The sequence below is a fragment of the Mercurialis annua genome, linkage group LG6 (genome assembly GCF_937616625.2).
Source record: "Mercurialis annua linkage group LG6, ddMerAnnu1.2, whole genome shotgun sequence".
In the NCBI taxonomy this organism is placed as follows: Eukaryota; Viridiplantae; Streptophyta; class Magnoliopsida; order Malpighiales; family Euphorbiaceae; genus Mercurialis; species Mercurialis annua.
The window spans coordinates 39774770-39799343 of NC_065575.1; the positions used below are offsets into that span (position 1 = coordinate 39774770).

General features: G+C 33.3%; 3 protein-coding genes across 3 annotated transcripts; 2 read left to right on the top strand and 1 right to left on the bottom strand.

Annotated features, from left to right (window-relative positions):
* The first annotated feature begins 1803 nt into the window (after positions 1-1803).
* On the top strand, positions 1804-3984 carry LOC126686982 (uncharacterized). Its single transcript, XM_050381315.2, has 3 exons — positions 1804-2223; positions 2467-2551; positions 2633-3984. Exons 1-3 carry the CDS (start codon positions 1958-1960, stop codon positions 3875-3877), a joined length of 1596 nt encoding a protein of 531 aa, XP_050237272.1. The 5' UTR covers positions 1804-1957; the 3' UTR covers positions 3878-3984.
* A 147-nt stretch (positions 3985-4131) lies between these two features.
* LOC126686980 (putative GTP diphosphokinase RSH1, chloroplastic) lies at positions 4132-12155 on the bottom strand. Its single transcript, XM_050381312.2, has 24 exons — positions 11789-12155; positions 11410-11582; positions 10339-10518; positions 10182-10247; positions 9991-10083; positions 9766-9897; positions 9551-9652; positions 9376-9453; positions 9217-9288; positions 8612-8719; positions 8366-8463; positions 7862-7922; positions 7697-7759; positions 7538-7594; positions 7333-7434; positions 7002-7160; positions 6755-6886; positions 6574-6660; positions 6333-6404; positions 6065-6151; positions 5523-5976; positions 4809-4870; positions 4642-4710; positions 4132-4534 (listed from the first exon to the last, which is right to left on the bottom strand). The coding sequence occupies exons 1-24, from the start codon at positions 11811-11813 to the stop codon at positions 4439-4441; spliced, it is 2628 nt and encodes an 875-aa protein (XP_050237269.1). The 5' UTR covers positions 11814-12155; the 3' UTR covers positions 4132-4438.
* Positions 12156-20668: 8513 nt separating this feature from the next.
* Positions 20669-23951, top strand: LOC126687872 (exopolygalacturonase-like). Its single transcript, XM_050382426.2, has 7 exons — positions 20669-20801; positions 20875-20930; positions 21928-22122; positions 22599-22916; positions 23004-23293; positions 23375-23591; positions 23675-23951. The coding sequence occupies exons 1-7, from the start codon at positions 20669-20671 to the stop codon at positions 23882-23884; spliced, it is 1419 nt and encodes a 472-aa protein (XP_050238383.1). The 3' UTR covers positions 23885-23951.
* The last annotated feature ends 623 nt before the right edge of the window (positions 23952-24574 follow it).

The following is a 24574-nucleotide window of genomic DNA, read 5'->3' on the forward strand; positions in this document are numbered from 1 at the left end:
GGGGAGACGTTAACGGAGATTTAACTATGATATAGTTTAAAATAAAAGGTACAACAAACCCTCCGATTTTATAAAACGAGTAAACTTTATATATATATATAATTAATATCTATGAACTTTAAAAATTATAATGAATATATGTCTTTATTAAGGTGGGGTATATATGTCCAAAAAATAAATATAAGGTTCAATATGTTCATTTTTTAAAGGATGATATTTGTTCCTTTTAAAAAGTATGAGAATTTTTTTATACCTTTTACCTTAAACTATAACAGAGTAAAATATTTTGTTAGCATCTTGATTTATTTGTACCGAAAAATTTATATAGATATGACAATATTGTCCTTATTTTTCTCAGGGTGATATTTGTACAAAACCAAAAAATACGTTGTCTTTTTCGTACCTTAAGCCTAAATTTTATCTAATTGATAAAAAAAAAATTATTAATCTGGTTGGGTTTATTAAGTCATGAGCAGATATAACATGTCATTCATTTCTTAATATATATATATATATGATGATTCAATTAAAATTATTTCATTGAATTTGTGTCAAATGTGCAAATAATCAAACTTGGCAACTCGAATTGACTATGAAAATCACTTTGAGAACTATGAAATTCACTTAAACTGTATTGTAGTGAAACAATGATATTGCCTTTAAAAAATAAATAGATAGACAAGGAGTCCAAATTAATTTCGTTTAAGCTTCCTAATTTTTAGAATGAGCAACCTTCCAATTCACAACATACATGCTTTTAGTTTTCTTGATCATAAATGCACGGAAACATTTTATAAATTTTTTAAATTAAAAATACCATTTTATTGCATAATATTTTTTAGTTTTGTGTATATATATATATTCAATTAAAAATAAAATTTAAAGGTAATTTATTATTTATTATGAACCTGTATTTAAATAATTTATTTTATTAGTTCTCATAAATATATATATAAAATTTAATACATATAAAATTTACTAAATTTTATAAATATATCTATATATTTTTATTATGGGCTAATGTCATAAAAATTCACCAACTTTACACGTTTTCTCATTTTAATCACGTAGTTTAAATTTTCTCATTTTCATACACGAACTACCACTTTTTTTCAAATTCATGCACGGTGCTTAGGAGTCACGACTCCATTGGTGTAATTCGCTGAGGTGGAGGTCATTTTACACCAATGAATGAGTGACACCTCAGCACCGTGCATGAATTTGGGAAAAAATGGTAGTTCGTGTATGAAGATGAAAAAATTTAAACTGCGTGATTAAAATGAAAAAATATGTAAAGTTCGCGATTTTTTTTGACATTAATCTTTTTATTATTTACACATCTTTTCATGACTCATATCTTTCCGTATCCGTTTCATATTCCATTCTACCTAGATTTACATGTAATTATTGACATTGTTGTTAAAAATATTCGAAAATTTGCAAATAGTAAATACTTTTTGATTATTAAAGCTATAATATTTGATATCATTTTTTTAAAAAATTATTATGTTTCATTTTATTTAGTTGTTATAACCGATTTATAATTAAAAATTATAAAATGATGGGTGATATAATTTTCTAGAATGATCTATAGTGAATATTATGAGGAATTCACAAAAAGACTTTTTTTTTACTTATTTTTTATAAATATCTCACTTCTAAAAATTTATTTTTCTATTAGTAACGCTAAAGACAAATAAATGAAAAAACAAAACAGAATATGCAAAGGGAGAGGGTTGGAAGGAAGCAAAAGATGCCACGTAAATAAGCAGCGACAGTAAAATGTCCCAAATTTGATACCTTTTACTTCACCACTTTCAAAGTCAATACCCCCACTCCCTATTTTCTCTCTCTTTATTTTCTCAACAATATCATCATCACAATCAAATCACTTTTTTAGATTCAATTTTTGTCATATGCAACTACCCAATTCCCAAAGCAAAGAACAACCACAGACATGGAAAAACAAGGTGATAGTAACAGTAATAATAAACAACGCAAAATAAAAGGACAGATAAGCTTCAGTGGTGGCGGTGGTGGTAATATTGGTGGGATTGTTCTGTGGGGCGGAGCTCTGGCTGTTGCAGGTTTGGCGGCTGCTTTTGCCGTCAAGAGAGGCGGTGGTAGAAGAAGCCCAAGAACCACTAAGAAAGATGATCTAGCCGGTCAAGGGCTGCGTCTTGTCCTCCGCAATTCATCTCCTACTTTTCAGAGTAATCCATGGTGAGTATCGAGCGGAAATATCAAAGTGTTAATTTTATTTAATTTTATGTGGAGGATATCTATATGCGTAGGTGTAAATGGAAAGCTGTTCGTTTTTTAACCCATTTAAAAATTAATTTAATTTAATTACAACGCACATTTTTTATTTAACCCGTGTTATATAGTTGAGTAAATTATTGAGTTTGAGTTTTATTTTCTGCTTCTGCATTAAATTAAGAGAATTGTTGTGTTGTTCTTGTTCAGCTGCACAAGCAATGGATCCACGACAAAATTGGTCGCAAAAAAGATTAGTTCTTGCGAGGCAGACTCTACCAAGAGTTTGATCCTGGTAATTTTACCTCAGTTCATACAAATATCTCTCATTTGAAAAAGACTACCAACTGGAGTGCTAATTTGTAATCTGGTTCAGGTAGAAAAGACGAGCAATTGTAGCGATGATAATGTTATCAGTGGCAATCAGGAGGAGGAGGATTTGAGAGAAGATGAAATCAAATCGTGCAAAAACCATACTATGATTGAAGAATTTTCTTTTCCTATGCCCGATCACCCCTCTTCCCAACTGACGGAAAGTAGGATCGAGGATGATTTGGCAGACAAGTTTCCGTTACTAGAAGAGGAGAAAGAGGTGGATGTTCTGAATGAAAGTACGGATAAAACTTTATCAATACATTCAGCTTCAGCTGAAGAACCACAAAAGAATGATTTGGCAGACAAGTTTCCGTTAATGGACGAGGAGGAAGAAGTGGATGTTCTGAATGCGAGTACAGATAAAAGTTTATCAATACAGTCAGCTTCAGCTGAAGAAGAACAGAGAAATGACATCAATGACAAGGCTATAAAAGAAATACGATTGGCTGAAAGAATTGAAGCTTGGAAAGAGGAAGAACCTTTTGATAATGGTTTGAAGACAAGTGAATATTTAACTTCTGAAATACATTCAGTTGAAAAAGAAGGCTGCGGCGATGATAATGATGATGTGGATTTGAATATTGCGGAGAGCATAGAGGAACCACTGTATGCTTCAAAGATAGATTCAAATAAAACTTCATCAGAGCATTCAATGGGGGAAGGTGATAAAGAGACGGTGAAAGAGTCGATGCTGATAGAAAATATCAAAATTTTAGAGAAAGATGCAGAAAATTATGGTGTGTCAAATATGAGTACCAAAATGACTTCTGTAAAGCATTTAGTTGAAGAAGATGATGATGAAGAAGAAGAAGATGAGGATGAAGAAGATATAGTGGAGAAAGCCGAAGAGAATTCAGAAGAAACAGAGAGTACTTCTGCTGGATCCAATGCTGAGGAAATTTGGCCAGAAGAAGCAATAGAGGCACTATCACAGGAGCTGAAGAACAGCCTGCAGTACTCTCTAGCCAAGACTGCGGAAGACCAGACGATTAGCAGTGAAGATTGCAGTAGTAACTTTGACAACAGAAAAACTAGCAAACTCAAAAACTGCATAGATGATTATCAAACCGCACAAACTCCAACACTTTTAAAGAAAGAAGAATCAGAATTTGCAATGGCAAATGATCAACCAAAGAGCGTAACAAATTGGACGAACCTAAACTGGGTTCGACATATGTTACTGCTGGCATTGATGGTGGTGGTTTTTTTCTTTACGCATCACAGTGCCATATATTTATTTCCTTAGTCGCCAATCTTTCATTGTTCTATGAGATGTAGCAAACTAAAATATGTTAAAATATGCTAGAAACCGTCAATTTTCTGGTATCGTATATAATAACATTTTCATCTCAATGCAGCTAGCAACACTACAAGACAGTTGTGAATTGTTGCAAAATCAATTGCAAACACTGATCAACTAATTGATATTATTAAAATGCACTGTTGAAGGATAATCGAGAGGACAATGAATATGTAGTATATAAATGAAATGAACAACTATATGGCAAGAATTTTTATAAACTTACTATAAGAGATTTTTTGGTATCCTCTTCTTTACATGTGTATATTCTAACTACTATCACTCTTTTCTCTATATACAATGCCCTGAATTTCCAGAGACAGACTAGGTTTGTTTTTCTGCTACTGGTTTATTTGTTATGGTTGTCCAACAAATATATGACAGCAATTCAACTAATTATCCAAAATATAACAGATCCAGAATCTCAGCTTTCCGGGGACAAAACTTCTTACCCAAACTTGAAACACATGGGTGAACTATTCGGTGATCCCAAGCTCAATTGATCATCTAGCATTCAAGATATTCCATTGAGCTTGGCCAGCTGCAACCCGTAGACCATCCCAAAACACCCAAAATCAGATCGATGCTTGAGCAGGCCTTAATCTAAAATAGAATAAATAAAGCAGACAAAATCAGCACCAAAAAATGTCAACAGTACGCATCGGTCGGTGCGTGTCAGAGAGCAGGAATGAGATTATTAGGTACATTACCAGATTTTCAAGGCTCCCTTCAATGTGGAATAACATGACAGCTATTCCTCTTCCTCTATCAATCTCGGCCTGGTCATTCGGAAAAAAATAAATGATGTCATACCAGCTAGATAATTACCAGATAAGTAGAAGTTATCATATAGCAATCGTTGTAGAAGTTATCTTACCACACAAGAACATATAGCGATTCCTTCAGCTGCCAATGCTGTTGTAACTTCAGCCATCATGCCTGAGATTGTTCATGTAAATTTATGGTTAAACTTGAGATTCGGGACAATTGATACATCACGAACTCTACGAGAGTACTCAATTATCATCAGAAAAGTCTCAGAACAGAAGCAGCAGCGATTATCATTGCATAATCAGCCATTCACACTCCATTCATTTTGAGGGTTAATTACCAATTACTCCATGAAATTAGGTATGAGTTACTGTGTCCCCCATGAATGTTCGTGAATTTTAAAATATTAAAATTTCTCCAAACATTTTAGTTTTCTTTAACTAAAACCCCACTTCCCACTTTGTAAGGGGGTTTCAATTATATAAAATAAAACCTAAAAGTCAAGTTGGAAATAGTGATTTTTCAAAATTGAGGGAGAACAGTAATTCGGACCTAAATTCAGAGGGGATTATAGTAATTACCCCTTATTTTAATAAGAACATGAAAAGAAGTTAACTCGTTTATGATTCAGAGGTAGCATGAACTCCTCCTAATAAATATTCAGTTTGTCTATATGTTGTAGTTACGTACATTATCATGTACCCTGCAATCTATTATGAATTTGCAGGACAATTAGAACCAAGAGCACACTTGAGTTTTGAATCGTTTATTAGAAATCGATGGAGAAGAGTCATGTTTGTTTTTAATAAAGCAATATTACCTCTTCGATCTATGCATACCACAGAAAACCACTGGATTGAATGACCTTCAACATTGTGCCAAGATGCAACCCTGTTGGCATGCCAACATTCTAAGCCAGGCAAAACTTCCTTGTACATTGGAATATTTGATTGTATTATCTTGGCAACACCATTTCCTTGTGATAATAATTCCTTCGCCTCCAAACGTACATGCTGGATATGTTTGTTATGTTTCCCGTTGACCTTTGGGACCCAAATGCTACCATTTTTAGAAGGCAAGGGATCTTCAGCATATTTCCCCGGAGATGTCATTTCCACAACATTCCTAAAGATTTTCTCCCACAAAGGCCTGTTCGGTTTAGTATTATCTAAGAGCTCTTCTACCTCACTCTCCTCTTCCGAATCAGCTACAAAGTTATCTACTGTATCTGCTGTTATTTCAGAAGCAGATAATGCAGCTTGCTCCTTTAAGAACTGGCCAGATAATGAAATTTCAGTTCAAGTACTAAGATAGATTATTTACAGTAACAACGTAGTCTTCAATATACATAAATCCACCTACTTTCATGATTTTGTGTCTGGCACTACGTGTTTTTGCATGTTGTAACCATTGCTTGTGCCTCTGAAAAGCTGATTTGCTGGAGAGTGCCTGGGGAAACAATTAAATTCCAGAACATGATACAGTATAGTAGGCAATAATGGTACACATGTTAAATAGGGGCTAGATAAAATTCATGAGCAGATAAGAAAAAATTTCAGTTAAAATAAAAGGTTGCAATATAACATACATATTCTGCTCAATTAAGAGAAAAAAGGATTAAAATACTAACATTATAGGTGATTATCTCCACGACTTCTGCATTAGCAAGAACATGCATTGGAGCAACAAGATTACCATTCACCTGGAGGAAACAAAGTTCATATTATTGCAATTATTTTTCTAAACACATTTTAAAGCACTTCTCCAATTTATTAGAAATTCTTTTGGCAAGTAATATTCCCTTGGGCTTTATTTCCCTTTTCAGTTTTCATCAGCAAATGAACATACCATCACAAAACTGAAAAAGTTACCTTTGCAGCCACCATTCTGTTTCCAATATCAGTGTGTATCATGTAAGCATAATCGATTGCTGTTGCACCTTTGGGCAAATTTTTTATCTGAAGCCAATATAATAATAGGTATTAAAAATCCTGAAATCTACAATTTTCTAAGTAGGTGTCCACCAATAAATGAAACAATTAGTTCTTTTACCTCTCCCCTCGGTGTGAATACGAAGACACGGCTACCTAACAGATCTTTTGTGATGGTTTCAACAAATTCCCTAGAGCTCATGTTGCCAACAAATTCTTCTTGCCATTCCCTAATTGCATTAAGCCAGCCAATCTGGAGGAAAGAAAGGACTTCATCTATGAAAATAGTATCCAAGTTAGGGGGGCCTACAAAGTTTTTTCTACAATGACTCTAGTGTCAGGATTTATCAGGGAAGAAGCTGACATACCCTAAGTGCAATGTTTGCATTGTTAAGACACACTGTCTTCCCTCTTGAACTCCGACCAGTGGGCATTGCATGTCCAACTAAACCTGTGATAAAGACTCTTCCACTGTAATGAGCAGCAATGCCTCTCTCAGCTATCAGATTCATCTCTTCCGTTCGAACCTATCAAAAGCAGCCTCTTAGACAACTAAGATATAGAGCAAGAAAATCAAATTACAAGCCAAGGTTTCTGAGGCATAAGAGGAGAAATTGACAATTTCACAAAGACTTTATTTTCTTAACACTAACAGTAAAGGAATAGAAAACACGGTAAAAATGTACAATATAATAATACCTGAACCTCCAGTCGAAACATGCTCTCATAGAGAAATGGAATTACAGTTGTATGGAGACTTTGATAGCCATTGGGCTTTGGCGTTGCAATATAGTCCTTCATCTGTTACAAGAAAAACTTGATATTCTTAATTACTTGCAGTGTAACCAATGTCTAACTATATAATTGGTCCATTGCGTACAAGGAGTAAAAAGAGAATACTTACAGCTCTAGGAATAGGGGTCCAGATCCCGTGGACTAAACCAAGAACATGGTAGCATATCTGCATAATTTGCGACCATGAGATCAGAATATATGGTAGACCCAAGTGGGACTGTGGGATGTACCAAAAGATAAAATTCTCAGAAGATAGACATCAACTTGCCTGCTGTGACGTGCACAAGGGACCAACTCCAGCACATGGCTTTGGCTTTATGATAATACGGAGCTGCTTATTACCAAAAATGAACAATATGTCAGAAGAACATGAGTAATTTGAGAAAAGATTCTCTACCTTCCCTGATGATTTAAGAAACATATGTCAACATACCTGTGCAATTTGGTTAACCTCGCAGATAGAGCCTTTTGATTTAAGCACAGCTCTGTAAATACTGAAAGCAACAAAAGTTTCTAATTAAAAGCTGTGAAAACTATACAAACCTTTAAAGCAACAACTTTAACAAATCCCAAGCAAGAAAATTGTAGGTAAGGCATTTTCTTAAAGGTTAAAAAGTTTAAGAAATTGCATAGAATATCAGCACAAAATAATCAAAAACATGCTCCTAGTTTCCACACGAAAAGATCTAGATCTGGGTAACAGGCTTTTGAACACAACCATAGGAACAAATGAAAATGGCTTTAACTTGTAGATGAAAGTTTGCCTCTAATACTGTAGACAGCATCAATTGCAGCTAATTATCACCTATGAATGGTTTCTGTTCAGAAACATGCTTGATAAAACAGATAGCACCTTAAAATTTTTTTTTGTTTAAATGGCGGTGGCTCAATGTAAATAAATAAAATAAAATGTTAAAAGTAAGGTTCAAGAATTCACCTGTAAGGCTCCTTGCAAGCAGAACGCACTTCTGTCTTCACAGTCATAAGGTCTAGGAACTGATCCTCCTCAATCTTTTTCTCTAAAATTTTGTTCGCCTGTAGAGAGGAGAATCTTGATAAGTAGTGAGCACATTGATGAAAGACTACCTCAAGAACCACCAAACTTGACATTCCCCCAGCCAAAAGGATAAAAGTATCATTTCAAACAATAAATGTTTAATAGAAGTTATGTCAGATATCTAACCTCGAGAAGCTCTTTCTCGTGTTCCTTAAAAAGATCTGCAACCCTCCTCTTGATCTTAGCATAATCTTCAGGATTTGTATACATGAATGATAGATTTTCTAGCTCAGACTGCAATATTATATGAAGTGAAAGATTAGTGTATTAACAGCAAACAATTTGAAGAGGATGAAATGCACACAAAAATGGCCTCAGGAGTAAAAATGACATCTACAGGCCTGGCCATTGTTGGCTAACAATATGCATACAATAATGCATCTGCAATTAGTGAAATATTGATCCATTCAAAGATGTACAGCGTCAAGATGTACAGCAACAGATATGAAATAATCAAATAATTTTGTTTGTTACTAGGAAATAGGAATAACTTGCTGAAGAACACACCAGCTTAAGTAATTTTTAAGTCAAACCAGCTCATTCTCAATGTAAAGTGTCAGAAACCTCAAAATAAAAAGTAGGCGCATAAAGATCCAATCAACATTTCAAACTCCAATCACATAATGATCATTGATCACTAGTTTATTTAGGAGTTAATTAGTTTAAACAGAAAATAATAATCTCAAACTCCAAGCCGAATTTAATGTGTAAGAATCCGACAAAAGATATACCTTAATTTGATACATTCCTAGCAGTTTTGCAAGAGGAGCAAAGACCTGAAGTGTTTCCATAGCAATGCTGGACTGCAAATAGTGCAGTATCGTTAAAATGATAATCAGATAGCCAAAGACAACTTAGTTTTCTTTTCTTTTCCTTCTCTTGAATTCTACCTGCTTATGTGGAGGCATGTATGAAAGAGTACGCATATTATGTAACCTGTCAGCTAATTTGACAATAATGACGCGAACCTGAAACATCATACAATTAAGTCAGACTTCACTATGTCAACAGCTAAGCCAGAGTATGGAAAATGGGGAAAACAAACAAATGGAAGGAATAACTCACCTCCTCTGTCATGGCAAGAAACATCTGCCGCAGATCATCAGCTTTTACATCTTGCACGGAATCCCTTTCACTCTTACATTTTAGTTTTCCCAATTTGGATACCTAGTTAAACAGAATAACCAACATCAATTTATGCTCAAATCACTGTTGACAGTTACTCTAGGATAGCATGTAAGTCACTTAAGAACATAATTTTACCCATGTAAGTATAGCACCTTAGTCTCTCCTTCAACAATGCGGCGTACAGTGGGACCAAATTCCTCTTCTATTCTTTCAAATGTTACAACATTTGTATCCTCAACAGTATCATGCAGTAATCCTGCAGCCACTGATTCCCAATCTAGTTCCTAAAGGAACAGACATTACAGTCTTTTAGATTGTTGAATGCATCTAAATTGGAATTTAAGTATGGGCATACTTTTAAATTCTGAGAGACTCACAAGTTCTCCTAGAATTCGTGCAACTTCAACTGGGTGAATGATGAAGGGCTCTCCACTGCGTCTTTTCTGACCATCATGAGCCTCAAAAGCCAGCTGTAGCCATTAAACATTACTATGTTCATAAGTAACTCAACAAAAATTAACAAAACTTCCTAAATGTTCAATGAATGTTCTTATAAACAGAAGGCTACCTCAAGAGCATTGTGGACCAATTCCAATTCTAATGGTGAAAGATATGATACAGCAGGTTTGAGATCCTGAATAAAATGCAGAGTTAAAAGTGTAAGCTGCACTATACTGGAAGCAATTTATACTCACGAAATCTAGGGCAATAACTGGGCATATTACCTCCCACAAGCTTTCAGGGGAAACTTCACTCCATGCATCTGAGGAACTAGACGAAGAACAACAAAATTTCCATCTTTGACCAGCAACAAGAAACAATCTAGGACTAACAAGTTTCCCAACAAATGCAGGTTCAAAAGCTTTAATGGAGCTAAGCCTTCCTAAATCAAAGGTTTCACATTTCTGGGAAGAGCATAACATTGAGAGAATTGAAGTAAGACCATGAGAAACTAGCTCTTAAAATGGAACATGAGAAACATAGTATGAACAGAACTTAAGGACGGGTGGCATTAGTACCGTTGCCTTTGCTCCTATTAAACATTTCAAGTTAGCATAAGAGTATGAACTCATTTGAGAGAACTTGGCACTCTACTATCTCGAGTTAGGTTGTCTTTTTTTCTTTACAGCATTATAGCAATTGCTGAGAAAAGCACTTCTCTAGTCAATTTCAGATATACTTTTCATGGGCAATGGTGTAACAATAAAGAGGAAAGAGACTAGTGGTCCATTTATCAATCAACTGTGTTTTGCAAACACGCTCTACTCACAACCTTAAGAATTTATTTCCCTTATCAAATGTGGTGGACATGGAAAAGAAAAGTTGAAACAAACTGCACCTAATGTGACCATCATTTCATAATAATGAGCTTAGTCGAATTTTCTTCGTATATAGTTTAATGGTTTTCGCAATTTCTTTTTCTACTTTTTTCATTAGATAACAAGAAAAGTATATAATTGTTTCAAAATTTTCCTAATTGCCAAATGAAAAACATAACCATATGTAACTTTTTGTTTGTTCTGAATCTAAGCATCCTTTTTTGAACTTCAAATGAAATGAAACAACTTAGGAACATATTTAAATTCCCAGGTATGTATTGACTAAGGTTAATACATACGAAAGCTAATGAAGGTAAATAAGTAACACGATTTTGAATATAAAGGTTGAATTAACCTTCGAGGTTAACATATATAAGTACCTAACACTCAATTAACTTTCCATAATACTCTAAAACATATTGATGATTGAATTACAATAACTGAGCTGATAACAAGGCAGCAATTCAAGAGACTTACAGATACAAAATGATTCCTTCTACCATTTCGTCCAGACGACAATGAGGAACACTGAGCACCATGCGCAGTGCTGGCAAGAAACCCTGTCAAGACTCTAGGAGTTTTCCAAGCACACGAAAGCACACTACTATCTCCTTTCGGCAAATTACATATATTCACACATTCCACAGATACTACAAAAGCAAACAAAAAAACATACAGTTAAAACAAGAAAATTCTCATCAAACTCCTCTTCAGCTAGTTTAATCCAAAAACTTAACAAACCGAATTTAACTAAATTAACACATTAATAATTATCCAAACAAAGGGAAAAACATAAATAAAACAACAGAATTGCGTTTGAAAATTATTCAAAAACAAATATACAAAATTGAAGTACCTGATAAAGAAGAAGCAGAAGCCATTGCTACACCGGAGCATCGGAACGAAGCAATCGCATTGGACTAAAAGAAACTTCAAGCATTAACTAAAAAACACATAAAAATTATATGTAATACGAGCTCCGATAGCGAGAATCAATTGAGCACTGAAAAATTTTAAGCAGCTAAAGAAAAAATAAATTTTCTATTAGGGACTGTCTGTTTGGTTGCTAAGAAATATTGATGATAAAAGCGTTACGGTTTTTTGGGTGAAATTTTGGGATTTGTTTGGACAAATAGGCGAAACGATGGAGTTGTAAGCTGAAGATAATCTAGAGAGAGAGAGAGAGAGAGAGGGGAAGAAAGAGAAAAGATATGGAGTCGTTTACCCAGGCCACACAAAATGAATGCCGTTCGATAAAAGATATTTTTATTTTTTTCATTTTATAAGGATGCGAATCTTTTTTAGGAAAAAATTGGAAAAATGCTACTCCTACCTTTTCAAAAACTAGTTTTGCATTAGGTGCTACGCACGTGGCTCGTAACGTGACTCGTCGAACTATAAATCATTATTTATTAATATTATTAACATTAAATTCAAGTTATAATTTAAGAAGAAAATACAAAATTGACATCAACTTGAACCAAATATACATTTTTAAAAATAGATTTAAAGACAACTATTTTATTTATTATAATTATAATTATTGAATCTAAATGTTATTATAAAAAAGATGGATATATAATGTTATTTTTATGATTGCCACGAGGAGTTACTAAATATTGGAATTTAAATATAACTTTTTAGCTGATTAACATATTCTTTATTAGTAAAGTGTAATTTGACCATTAGAAGGAATAACAATTAAGGACATAAGTACTATACGAATAATATGAATATAAAATATCATTTGGCCTAATGAATATTATATAACAATAATTCAATAGAGTAATTAATTTTTATGTACATCAGAATACTGAAAATCAAAATAGTTATTTAGTTAGAGTCTTGAGGGAAAGAGTATTTTTGATTTCTATTTATTGGTAGATTAACTAATGATTACAATCATTTGTGCAAGAAAAAAAACTAACAAATAGATTAAGGTACGTAATTGCTATTTAGAAATATATAAACAAATAACATTTTTCATGTGACAAACTCCCCGCTGCCACGTCAATATTTTATCCAAAAGATTAAAACAAAAATTTAATAACTAAAATAAAATGAATTAAATAGTTGTCCATTGCCTGAGATCCTTACAGTTGTTATTGGCCTTGCAACTATTTTTTCTGTAAGTTTCTAATTTTAATTGCAACTTAAGTTCAGATTACATATATAACACTATTTATGAGGAGAACATATTATAAGGTAGATCCACGCATTTTTTTTTTCTATTGATAGCATCGTATAGGTGAAAATAATTAGCGTATCCATAATTTTGATAGTAAACTAACTACAGATTCCTATGTAGTTTGTATGAAAAAATGTAACATTATTGAGTTAAATAATAATTCATCTGACAAAAGAAAAGATTAAATGAGCAAATTACCGGAAAAAGAATACCGCATAGAGTCAAAACTTTAGCAGCATGGCCTTTTTCTTTAAAGGGTGCAACATAAACTTGACTATAAGAGAACACCTTAATCCAGATATTAGGTAAGCATAGAAAAAATAGCTAAACATCTCCATAATAAAAGGGTTGGCAAACTTTACTTCATTAAAAGATATAAAACTTCACCGTAATTTATCAATTAGTAATGAATTATCACGATTTTAGGAAATAATTAGAGAATATAGCCGAATCATAGTATTTCCTTATCCTCATAGTATTCTATCTTTATTAATTGCTAATTCAAGTAGTAATAAGTAATGACCATAAAACCCGTTATTAAAACAAATTTGAAAGGACTTTTAGGTAAATTTGCTTGTCCCCCCATCCGTGCTTTTATATATAGTATAGATAGATATAGATATAGATAGATGTGGCCCTGGGTCGGGTCAACATGTGGACCCGTCTAGGATCAGCTCGGTTAAATCCGGTTCGAAATCGTTCAAAACTCATAATCGGACATAAGTTTCTTTTTGTCAAAGATAATAATAGCACCTCTTCTAAATGTAAACATATAACCACTAGTGGATTTTGTCTCATTTGGATCTGAAATCCAGTTAGCATTACTGTATCCTTCTACTACAGTAGGAAATCTACTATATAGAATATCATAGCTCATAGTTCCTCTCAAATATTTCATTAGGCTGGTTATGCAATTCCAATAACTACGGTTGAGTACATCACTTTTTAATACAAAGAACATATATGCAGCACTATGTTCGGCATACCCAATAAACATATTATCAAAGGTTTTAGAAACTATTTTTCTTTTTTTAGGATCAGGCAACATCACTTTAGCAACCCCCACACTTTTAAATATTTCAAGTTCGATTTATAACCTTTCCACCGTTCATAAGGTGTTTTACCAATTTTCTTATACGGTATACTATTTTGTATATGACATGTATATTATAGCTTCACCCCCATAAATTATCACTAGCAGAAGAACTAACTAAAGATTGAGAATAGAAACAAAAGTAAAAAGTGAAACCTCCTGAAACAACAGTCAAGGATCTTGATGAAGAGAATTAGCTTTGATGGAGAGAATTTCAAACGCTGACAAGAACATGGCTTCACGGCTTCATGGCTTTTTAGACTTCATGGCTTCCATTTCTTGCACTTGGTTTAAAGTCATCACCGACTTTTGACCCGGTGGTCTTCTCCTTTCCGAGGGCCACGCACTACTCACCATCATCAATTTGTCCAACAACTTTAAAGCTTCCTCATATGTCTTTTGCACAAGTGAACCTCCTGATGCCGCATCAATGGTAGCTCTTGTCGTCTCACTCATCCCGTTGTAGAAAATTTGAATCACGTGTTCTTTCTTGAGGTGATGCTGAGGGACTTTTCTTTGTAGATCGCTCCCAAACTTCATTGAGCGATTCACCATCGTATTGCATGAAATCAATAATCTCCTTGGTCAATCTTGCAGTCTTCCCATCGGAAAATACTTGGTGAGGAAAGCTTGATCTACATCTCTCCAATTGTGAATCGACTCGTTAGGGAGCGATTGGAGCCACAAGCTCGCCTTCAGTGGCGGAACCAGAAATTGTTTTCAGCCCGGGCTAAATAACATACATTATATAAAGCCTATATTAGTAAAAAAAAAAACAAATACTAGTAACTATTATAAGAGATTCTTATACTAGTAAATATGTGCTCTATAGTTTGTCGTTGGTTTTTGTATGCTTGATATTTTCTCACTGCATAATTGTGGTCGCTATCAATATTTCCAGCATGATCGCCAAAGCTAACCCTATTATTCTTACAATTATTAAATCATGTTTTTGTGGATACTCCTCGACCGGCTTGAGACTTAGGCTTTGATGGTTTAAATAAATAACACCAAAAGAAAAATCTCGCATCTTTTGATATACTATATTCCAACCACGCATAATCCGTAAACCAAGCATTCTGAGAACTTTTATTTTGATTCCAAATTTAAAAAAAAAAATATATGGTACTTGGTTGAAAAGAACCTTTAATCCCATATGCACGTCTCAATAATATTGATTTCATATTAATCAATTGAAATCTGCTTTGCCGTATCCGCAATTATATTAATAGAATCAAACTCAACACGTGCTTTTTTTTCTCCCTAATTCATACCTAAATTATCTTCTCTATCACAAGAATTGACATTTTTTGGTGTTTTAATAATAAATTTATCCATAATCTAAATTAAATTATTTTGATTAGTTTTCATCAAGTTTTTTTTTAATTCACAAAATATCCAAATAACAAAATTTATCAATCACTTATCAACAAAATAAAATACAATGACAATAACTAAAAATATTTACTTGTTGTAGTTTATCCGCTTGCTCGATTTTATATGAGTAAATCAAGTTCAAAAACCTAAAAAAGCAAATTAATATAGTTATTCTATAATATTATAAATATATAAATAAAATCTGAAAAGGAAAATACTTACTTAAAATTGGAAATTGTTTGATTTTGGAGAAAAATTTGGAATTAGAAAAATTAAGTTGGAAAATTTTGAAATTAGGTTTGAAATTCCAAAAATTAGTTTATAGGAATTAGATGAAAAGTTTAGAAAATACATAGAAAATTGATAGATTGGTGAAATTTGGTGAAATTAATTAAGAAATTAATAAAGAATTAAAATGGATTTAATAAGAATTATTAATTCTCATCTGTTACTTTTTGGCAAGAAGGAACGGAACAATTGCTTTGTTCAAGATGTTTCATTTAAACAACAAAACCTTTCCTCTTTTAAGTTTAATGAAGGCCAAAACGGCAATGTCGTTTGACATTCATTAAGCTTCAAAAAGAAAAGGACCATTCGGTCCTTTTATTAAACCTAAAAAAACAAGACGCATAAAGTGTCTTCTTCCCTAACAGGCAACAGCCTGCCTACTGTTTATTTTCAGCCATGGCTGAAAACTTTCAAGCTTCCTCCGGCTTCAACATGCTCTAGTCCCGGTCATTGTCATTTCCGATGGCAGCCCTGGCTCGAGCCTACCCGAGCCTATGGGTAGTTCCGCCTCTGCTCGCCTTGTCTCTCAAGGAAAAAGGGGAACATTCGAAGCTTAATTTGATCGGTGGTGATATTGTGAAGCTTGAATGTGTTTAGCACCCCTAGAAACTTGACAATATGGGTGTTGGGGTCTTCATTCGCCAACCCATAAAGGCACATCAATTTTTCAAGAATTGGATGGTACTTAGCTTTATCTCAACAGTAGCCGCTTGGACCGGTTGAGCAAAACACCCATAGTTGGCACTATCCACATTCGGGAGGAAGAAATCCCCCAATGTTTGTCTGTGCACGGGTTGAGCTTGATGCGAATGGTCTTCCCTAGGAATTTGTGGCCTAAGCTGGTTCCCATCCTCAAGTGGAGGAGGAGGTGGTGGAAATTGTAGTCTCCCTCTCTCGACTTGAGGATTGAACCTCTCTTCCTCATATTCATTTCCGTCACCCTCCATGAGGTCTACGGTTTTCTCTTCTCACACTTCTCTCGATGCTACCGAGGTTCTCTTGAAATGGTTCGAGCGGCAGATTGGCTAGACGTGTATTGTGCATACACTAGAGTCAATATCCTACACAAACAAAAGCAACACACCACGCGTAAACCACGAAAAAGATTGAGAATAGAAACAAAAGTAAAAACTTGAAATAAAAACTAATTCGACCAAGATTCGACATACTCTTAATCTACTTGATACAACACTATCTCCAGCAACGGCGTCAAAAACTTGTTGATAAAATTACCAACTTGTAATATGGATTGGACTAAAAATCCGGGTTGTCGAACCCACGAGAATAGCGGACTAAGTGAGAATGGTCTTCTTATAAATCTTAATTCGCTTAGCAAAACGAGAAGAAAATTTGTTTAAAAACTAAAGCATCAATTAACAATTAAACATAAACCAAACTTGCAAGTTGCAACTAACAAACTAAATAAGCAATTGATAAAGATTGAAGCAAAAATAACTAAACGAGATACTAATAGATAGAGGTTTGGAGGTCGATACTACATTTAGGTCATGCAATCAAGGGAATTGGGTCTAAGGCAATAAATGTGGACCGAGCGTTTCTAAAACATAACTCCCGCTCTTTCGAGCTTCAAAGAGCTACAAAACCGCAAACAAACCTACTAACCAAGCCTAACTCACTCTCGTGGCACTAAACAAGATTAACACGCAAGTTAACGATTAATAATCAACTCTAAGGTTTTCTAATCCCTAACCCACTCTTATGGTGTTAATAATAAAAAATTTAATCAACCTAATCCAATTAATTAACCTTCTCTCAAAGCCTTAATCAACCTAGGATCATGTTTTAGGTAGCTAAACTAAAACAAGCAATAAGAACATCGATTAGAACAACAACAAGCGTAAACCTTAAACCAATCATACATTCACAAGCTTCATACCAACCCCCAAACAAGGGGGCTTAGCCAATCATGGTTAAGTCAAGAACAATACCAAATAAGGAACAATGAAGCATTAAAAGGAAAGAACTAATTACCTTTATAGAAAACTCAATCATAAACATCCAATATAGGGAAAGCTTCAATAATAAATGAGAATCAATCTTGAATAATAACTTAAAACCATTCAACAATGGAGTAAATAGTAGCTAGAAGAAAATGGCATAAAGCCCTAAAAATTCTCTCTACAAAAGGAATAATCTCTACTCAAATTGATGATGTAAAAGTGAATAGAACATAACCCTAAAATGGAGATAAAATGTCTTACATAGTCTAGACAAAAGAGAAAAATGATCTCCTAGTACAATAGTTGTGTTTGGCTAAATCCGGAAGTGGGCCTCCATCTTGTTTCTTGTGAAAATTTGAAACTCAACACCCTATTTTATGCTTTGGCTCGATCGAGCTCTTCATTAAAAGAGAAGAGCTCGATCGAGCTCAGTATCTGAGAGCTTTATATTGATCTCTAAATTCTAGGGCTCGATCAAGCCCTTCATTAAACTAAGGGGGCTCGATCGAGCCCTCTATCTAAGTGGTGGAATTCTTTATCAAAACGCTTCAAGACTTTGTTCCTTTTCTCGGTTATCGATTCTTCCTTCTTTTAGGCCAAAAAGACTCTGTTTTGCTCTGGTTTCTCTATAACACACACACATATACAAATAAGGTATACAAAGCAACCGAAAAACATGATGAAACAACGTAAAAGTATACGGAAAACAACTAGAATATATAAGAGTATTTTACTCCTATCAGTTTGCCTCTTCAGTAATAATATGTGTGATCAGCTCCTTGAGAGTGAGTTGTTTGTGTTTATGTTTCAGATTTGGCTTATAGTCATTCTATGATCGAGGCAGTTTCTCAATTAGTACTCCAACAAAAAATTCTGTTGGCAATGTAATTTTTTTACCCTTTAGATCCTCGAGCAGTTTGTGGTACTTGTTCATCTGAGTGTCATGTCTTTGTCCTTAGCCATCTGCCATTTGTAGAAGTTTCCAATCACGAAATTCTGTTTTCTAGCATCCTCGACAGTGTACTTATTGTTCATAAAATCCCGAATCTGCCTTGCTTCCTTGTACGCACAGTAAAAGTCAAAAAAACATTAAATAAAATACTAATAATAGTGTGCATACAAACCTTATTGGAATAAAGCCATGTTTCAGACTCCTTGACTGTTGTTTCAGGAGGTTTCAGATTAGTCAAAGCAGAAGCAACACCGTGCATGTCAAGGATAGTGAAGACATGTTCCTGCTAGCGTTTGAAATTATCTCCATCAAAGACCTTAATCTTTGGTATGTCTAGGAATGGCTTCGCATAGAAAACAACAACAAGCATGGTTGGTGGAGGTAGACCACCGGTAATAACAACAATAAGTGGTGTGTCATTCTTATCGGCATTAGTAGCATTAACACCCGTATCACGAACCTCAGAAGTAGACATTGAAAATATGCTTAAGATTGTTGTTCATAATATAATAATTCAAAAAAAATAGAAAGCTTGAGGCGTGTATATCGATGTCCCTAAGAATATTTCGGCAGTATACCGTATTCTCCAAGATACAACAAGTTCATCCAATATAATAAGAATTGAGAGCAGAAGTAGCACTGTCAATATTTGATACGATATGTATTGTAACTAATCCAACAGCAAATCAAGTTTTTAAGTTTAAATAAAAATATCATTTGAGTAAAACTTGGTTAACAAGATAATATATGCAGACATATATAGAGGAAGGTTCAAGGTAACCGTATGCCAAATCGTATATACGAAAATCTCAAGGTAGAAGATAGCGGGTTAGTAAATCAAACGTGATTTAAAACGTGTAAAGCTTAGTTAAAGCTTGTTCCGACTTTTAAGGCTTCAATCAAAAATATTTTTCTAGTAGCTAAAATGTAGATTTCCCAGATTAGACAAAAAAAATTATACACTCCGTTCCACAAAAATAGACAAAATGGTTATTTTGGGCGTCCCGAAATACAGATAAAATGGCTATTTTGGACGTCCCAATATATAGGCAAAATTACTATATTAATTGATAATACCAATATTAACCTTCATCAATTTCAACCATTTTTATTATATTCTGTAAATCATCATTAATTATCACTCTATATAATACAAAAATTAATAATAAATTTATCTTTTTAAAATTTAATTACAATTCCAACACAATAATTACCTTTTCTATAATATAAATTAATAATATTAAAATATTTAACTAATTAAATTAAGGTTATAAATAGAAATTTATAAAATATAACTACTTTAACCATCATTTCTTAATTAATGTACAAACTCTATTTTGCCTATTTTTATGGGACAGAGGGAGTATTAATTATTTGGTCACCAAATAATTACGGGAAGGTCATTAAGAGCATATCCAACTTTTGCTTCTTTTTTTTTAATTTTGGTGAACAAATGCTTTTTTTTTTTCAGTAAACTTTAATTTTTTTAAAAGATTTTTTGGGCTAAAATGCATACATGACAGTCAAATTTTGATACGTGACAATCAAATTTTATTAGTTTTTTTTAAAAAATTATCACATGCATAATTTCACTTTTGGAGCGGAATTTTTAGATCAAATTATGCATACATGACACATTTTTAGATATAAAATAAAATAAATTATGGTTGTCATCTACGCATTATTGGCCCATAAAAACTCATTTGAAAAAAAAATTCAGTAGCCAAAATGAAAAAATAAAAAGTTTAATCACATAAAAAACGATAATTTAGATACTTTCAGAATTAATTATCCAACCAACATATCGTTATCATTTTATCTTAAACCAATAAAAGAATAATTGGACTAGTGGTATAAGTCTCAACCATCTGAATGCTATGGTTGCAGGTTCAAATCCTCACTACGCTCTTTTTAAAAATGAAATGGTTCGAGCTGAGCTACTGACTATTAAGCCCGAATTTGCCAAATATGTGGACTTGCGGACGGTTCACTTTGTGGAGTTTGATAGTGGTTCTGGGGCCAAAAAAATAAATTATAATGCAAATTTTAAATAAACTATCTAATGAGAAACTTTCTCTTCCAGTGCACGCAATATATACTTTTAATCCTTCATTGGCCGAAGTATGTGCAGTAGACCGTGTAATAGTTAATATTCAATAAATTAATAATTATAATTATTAATAGAAAATTGAAAAAAAACCAACTTTATTGCATGTCAGATAATTAATAATTAATGATACAATTTAAAATATATTCTATATGAATATTAATTATTATAGAGATTTTTGGAAAGAAATTTATTTCTTTTGTATTGAGTAATTCTGAAGTGTATTTAATTGACTTTTTTATAATATAATATTGATATTAGGTCTAGGAGTGTAGATACTTTAGAATATATTTTATATTTTTTATAATTTTTTTATATAAATTCAATAAATTAATAATTTTAATAATTCTAAACTTTTGATCCACCATGTACATTAGTTATTAGAGGGTCAACTCAATAATGTATTTTTTGAAAGCTACCCGATAGTTAGTAAAATTTGTTGATTGAGCACAGTGTAGCTAGTTTCTTAAACTTTTCCAAGTTTCAACTGTTTTCTTCTGGGCAAAGTTAATTTTAACTTTTCATTATATCAGATCAGCCAAAAGAATTACTAAAACTCATATATAATATTCTATGCTTTATAATATAATTTCAGATTATTAATTTATTAGCGGAAGGGTGAAAAAAGTAACTAATCATCAATTTCTGGTATATTATCATATATTTTTTTGCATGTCGTTTTATCAACAGTTTGAAACAAAAATAGACTGTAATTTAACGTTAATGTTGAATTGCAACAATAAATTAGGTACATGATCTTTCATTTTTAGTTTGCTCTGCAAAATTGATTGATTCAAATCGTTAAACATAGAAAAATTATTAAACTAATAACGATCCACACAAAATTTATTTTTTTGTTGTAGTAACTACATATGGTTAGTCTATATTTGTACATTTAACAACAACAAAAAAGGGAAGTTAGAGGCATACTCCAACCTATAAATTTCCAAAATCTGTTTCAAGTAATTGCAAATTAAACAAATAACTAAGCAGAAACAAAGTACTGTACTAAATAATTAATTTATGCAGGTCAACATGACTATTTCAGTAGTCAAGATTTTTCTTGTGTTAGCCTTAGTATTTGTGTCTTGTGCCATAGAAGCTTCGATCCGCCGTGATATAGATGTCGGTGGCCGTCGTCGCCTTTCCGGCAGTAGCGGTCTTAAGGTTTTCGATGTCACGAAATATGGTGCTAAAGCGGATGGTAAATCAGACAGTACCATGGTTAGTTCTCAGACATATGTTGTTACGTCCCGTACTTTTAGTCAAAAATAAAATCACATCTATGTAGATTTACTCATAAAAATTAAATAAGATTTTTTATAATGGTACAAATCATGCTAGTGATAGTTTATTATATATTTTTTTTTAAATTACATCCATTTTTTAAAGAAAAGAGGATTGAAATAATGTTTTTCTTAAAATATTTCGGCTATAAACTTATATGATATGATCAATTAAATTAATTTTTTCATTGATGTCAAATAAGTTTAGAGGTTATAATTTCATATTGAACGAGTTTAATATTTTAAATTATTCTTGCTCAATTTGAATCTATTTATAGCATGATTTTAAAAACTTGCGAGTCTACTGATATTTATCGAATCAAATTGAATTTATTTGATTACGCAAAATAATTTTCGTGTCGGAACGATCCTTTTTTCAAATAAAATATAAATTTAATTTACCTCTTTGTGAAGGCTTTTATGAAGACATGGGTGGACGCATGCAAAACAAATACTCAACCGGGTAAAGTTTTGGTACCAAAAGGAACATTTGTGACATCCCCAGTAGTATTTCAAGGGCCATGCAAAAGCTCTGTGCCTATAACTGTTGAAGTTCAAGGAACCATAAAAGCATCCACTGATTTAAGTAAGTTTTCTGAAGATTTTTGGTTCTCTTTCGAAAAAATTACCGGTTTGGTTCTTACCGGCGGCGGAACCTTTGACGGACAAGGCGCTTCTGCCTGGAAGTACAACAATTGCAAGAAAGGTGGTGACTGCAACAGACTTCCAACTGTAAGCTTAATTCTCTATTTATAAAACTTCTATTTAGTGATAAAAATGTTCATAATTAATTCCTGAAATGGTATCATATTTTTGCAGTCAATCAAATTTGAAGGAGTGACCAATTCAATCATTTCTGGAATCAGTTCCATCAATAGCAAATTTTTCCACTTTCATATCTCAGACTGCACCAATTTTACGGCTACTGATCTCAAGATTACTGCTCCTGGCGACAGTCCGAACACTGATGGTATGCATTTGAGCAACACCAACGGTGTAAATGTATCTAAAATCACCGTCGGAACCGGCGATGACTGCATTTCAATCGGATCAGGAGTTACTCATGCTTCCTTCTCCCACATCACTTGCGGTCCTGGTCATGGCATTAGGTAAACTTAATGAAATTGGCTCGAACCAGAGGTTCAATTGACTTCTCATTTTTAATTTCTAATCGTTTCGTTTCGTAACAGTGTCGGAAGCCTCGGAAAGTATCAGCATGAGAAAGATGTCAATGGAATTGTCATAAGTGACTGTACATTGTCTAAAACTACCAACGGCTTAAGGATCAAAACCTGGCCCGGATCTCCACCAAGTGCAGCTTCAGGCATCACTTTTCAGAATATTACTATGAACTCTGTTCAGAATCCTATCATCATAGATCAGAAATACGGGTCGAGCAGTTCAACTGTAAGTTAATATTTATTAAAAAACTAATTACTATATCATCCGGGTGAAATTATATCAAAATTAAAATTTTATTTATTGTGCAGCCATCGCGTGTAAAGATATCGGACATTCATTTCAAGAACATTAAGGGAACATCAGCTTCAGATGTTGCGGTCAGCTTAACATGCAGTTCATCATTCCCGTGCCAAGGAATTCAACTAGCTAACGTCGATCTGACCTACAATGGCGGTGAGGGAAAAGCTTCGTGTTTGAATGCTAAAGTTACGTCTAGTGGTGCACCAAGCTGCAAATAAGAACTCGTGCAGTACGCACCTATATACGCAACTAGTTAGGTCCGAAAGCGGTTTATTTAGCTAGGCTTGAGCCATATTCTTTTTCCTGATGTGGAACAGAGTTGTGATTACCGGATTGAAATTCGTGGAGCTTTTTTACTGATTTTGTTCATCATTTTTCTGGCGAAGAGAGTTAATTAAATTTATAAATTAATTTAATTTTTGGGAGATGTAAGTCACGAAAATTCAAAATAATGTATATTTGAACTCATGAATTAATATAATTTTCATGTTTAGAATAACGGGACAGAGGCTGATACGCTCTTCAGGGTCTCATCTTTACAAGAAAATTAGAAGATCTGCTCCTAAACGTTTCCATTGAGAGCAGTGATTTTAATCGAGACCCAATCCATTGAAAGCCTTTCGATTGGTAATTTATAAGTTAATTAACCAAGAGCTGAACTAACTAATTAACTAATTTAAAATTGTTGGAATAATGTTTAGAATTTTATTTGTATTATGTATTTCGGCGAAAGATAATTTTATTATCATTGGCCAATTAAGATTATGCCCTCCTCACCTTCAGCAATTCTACCCAACTCTTCCTTCTCAGAAGGAACAGTCGATCTCCTCCTCACTAAATCCGACCCGTCCGATCCAGTCCTTAACGCAAACAGACGACAATATAAACGCCGTCGTAAGGTTCAATGA

Excerpts from the sequence above, each read along its gene's own strand:
- LOC126686982 (XM_050381315.2), top strand. The coding sequence starts at position 1,958 with ATGGAAAAACAAGGTGATAGTAACAGTAATAATAAACAACGCAAAATA. Across the intron at positions 2,224-2,466 it reads ACTTTTCAGAGTAATCCATG|CTGCACAAGCAATGGATCCA; the intron begins GTGAGTATCGAG and ends GTTCTTGTTCAG. Across the intron at positions 2,552-2,632 it reads CTACCAAGAGTTTGATCCTG|GTAGAAAAGACGAGCAATTG; the intron begins GTAATTTTACCT and ends AATCTGGTTCAG.
- LOC126686980 (XM_050381312.2), bottom strand. The coding sequence starts at position 11,813 with ATGGCTTCTGCTTCTTCTTTATCAG. Across the intron at positions 10,519-11,409 it reads GAAGGAATCATTTTGTATCT|AAATGTGAAACCTTTGATTT; the intron begins GTAAGTCTCTTG and ends TGCTCTTCCCAG. Across the intron at positions 7,923-8,365 it reads GCTTGCAAGGAGCCTTACAG|TATTTACAGAGCTGTGCTTA; the intron begins GTGAATTCTTGA and ends TGTTGCTTTCAG.
- LOC126687872 (XM_050382426.2), top strand. The coding sequence starts at position 20,669 with ATGGTTGCAGGTTCAAATCCTCACTACGCTCTTTTTAAAAATGAAATG. Across the intron at positions 20,802-20,874 it reads CTTTGTGGAGTTTGATAGTG|TGCACGCAATATATACTTTT; the intron begins GTTCTGGGGCCA and ends TTTCTCTTCCAG. Across the intron at positions 20,931-21,927 it reads AAGTATGTGCAGTAGACCGT|GTCAACATGACTATTTCAGT; the intron begins GTAATAGTTAAT and ends TAATTTATGCAG.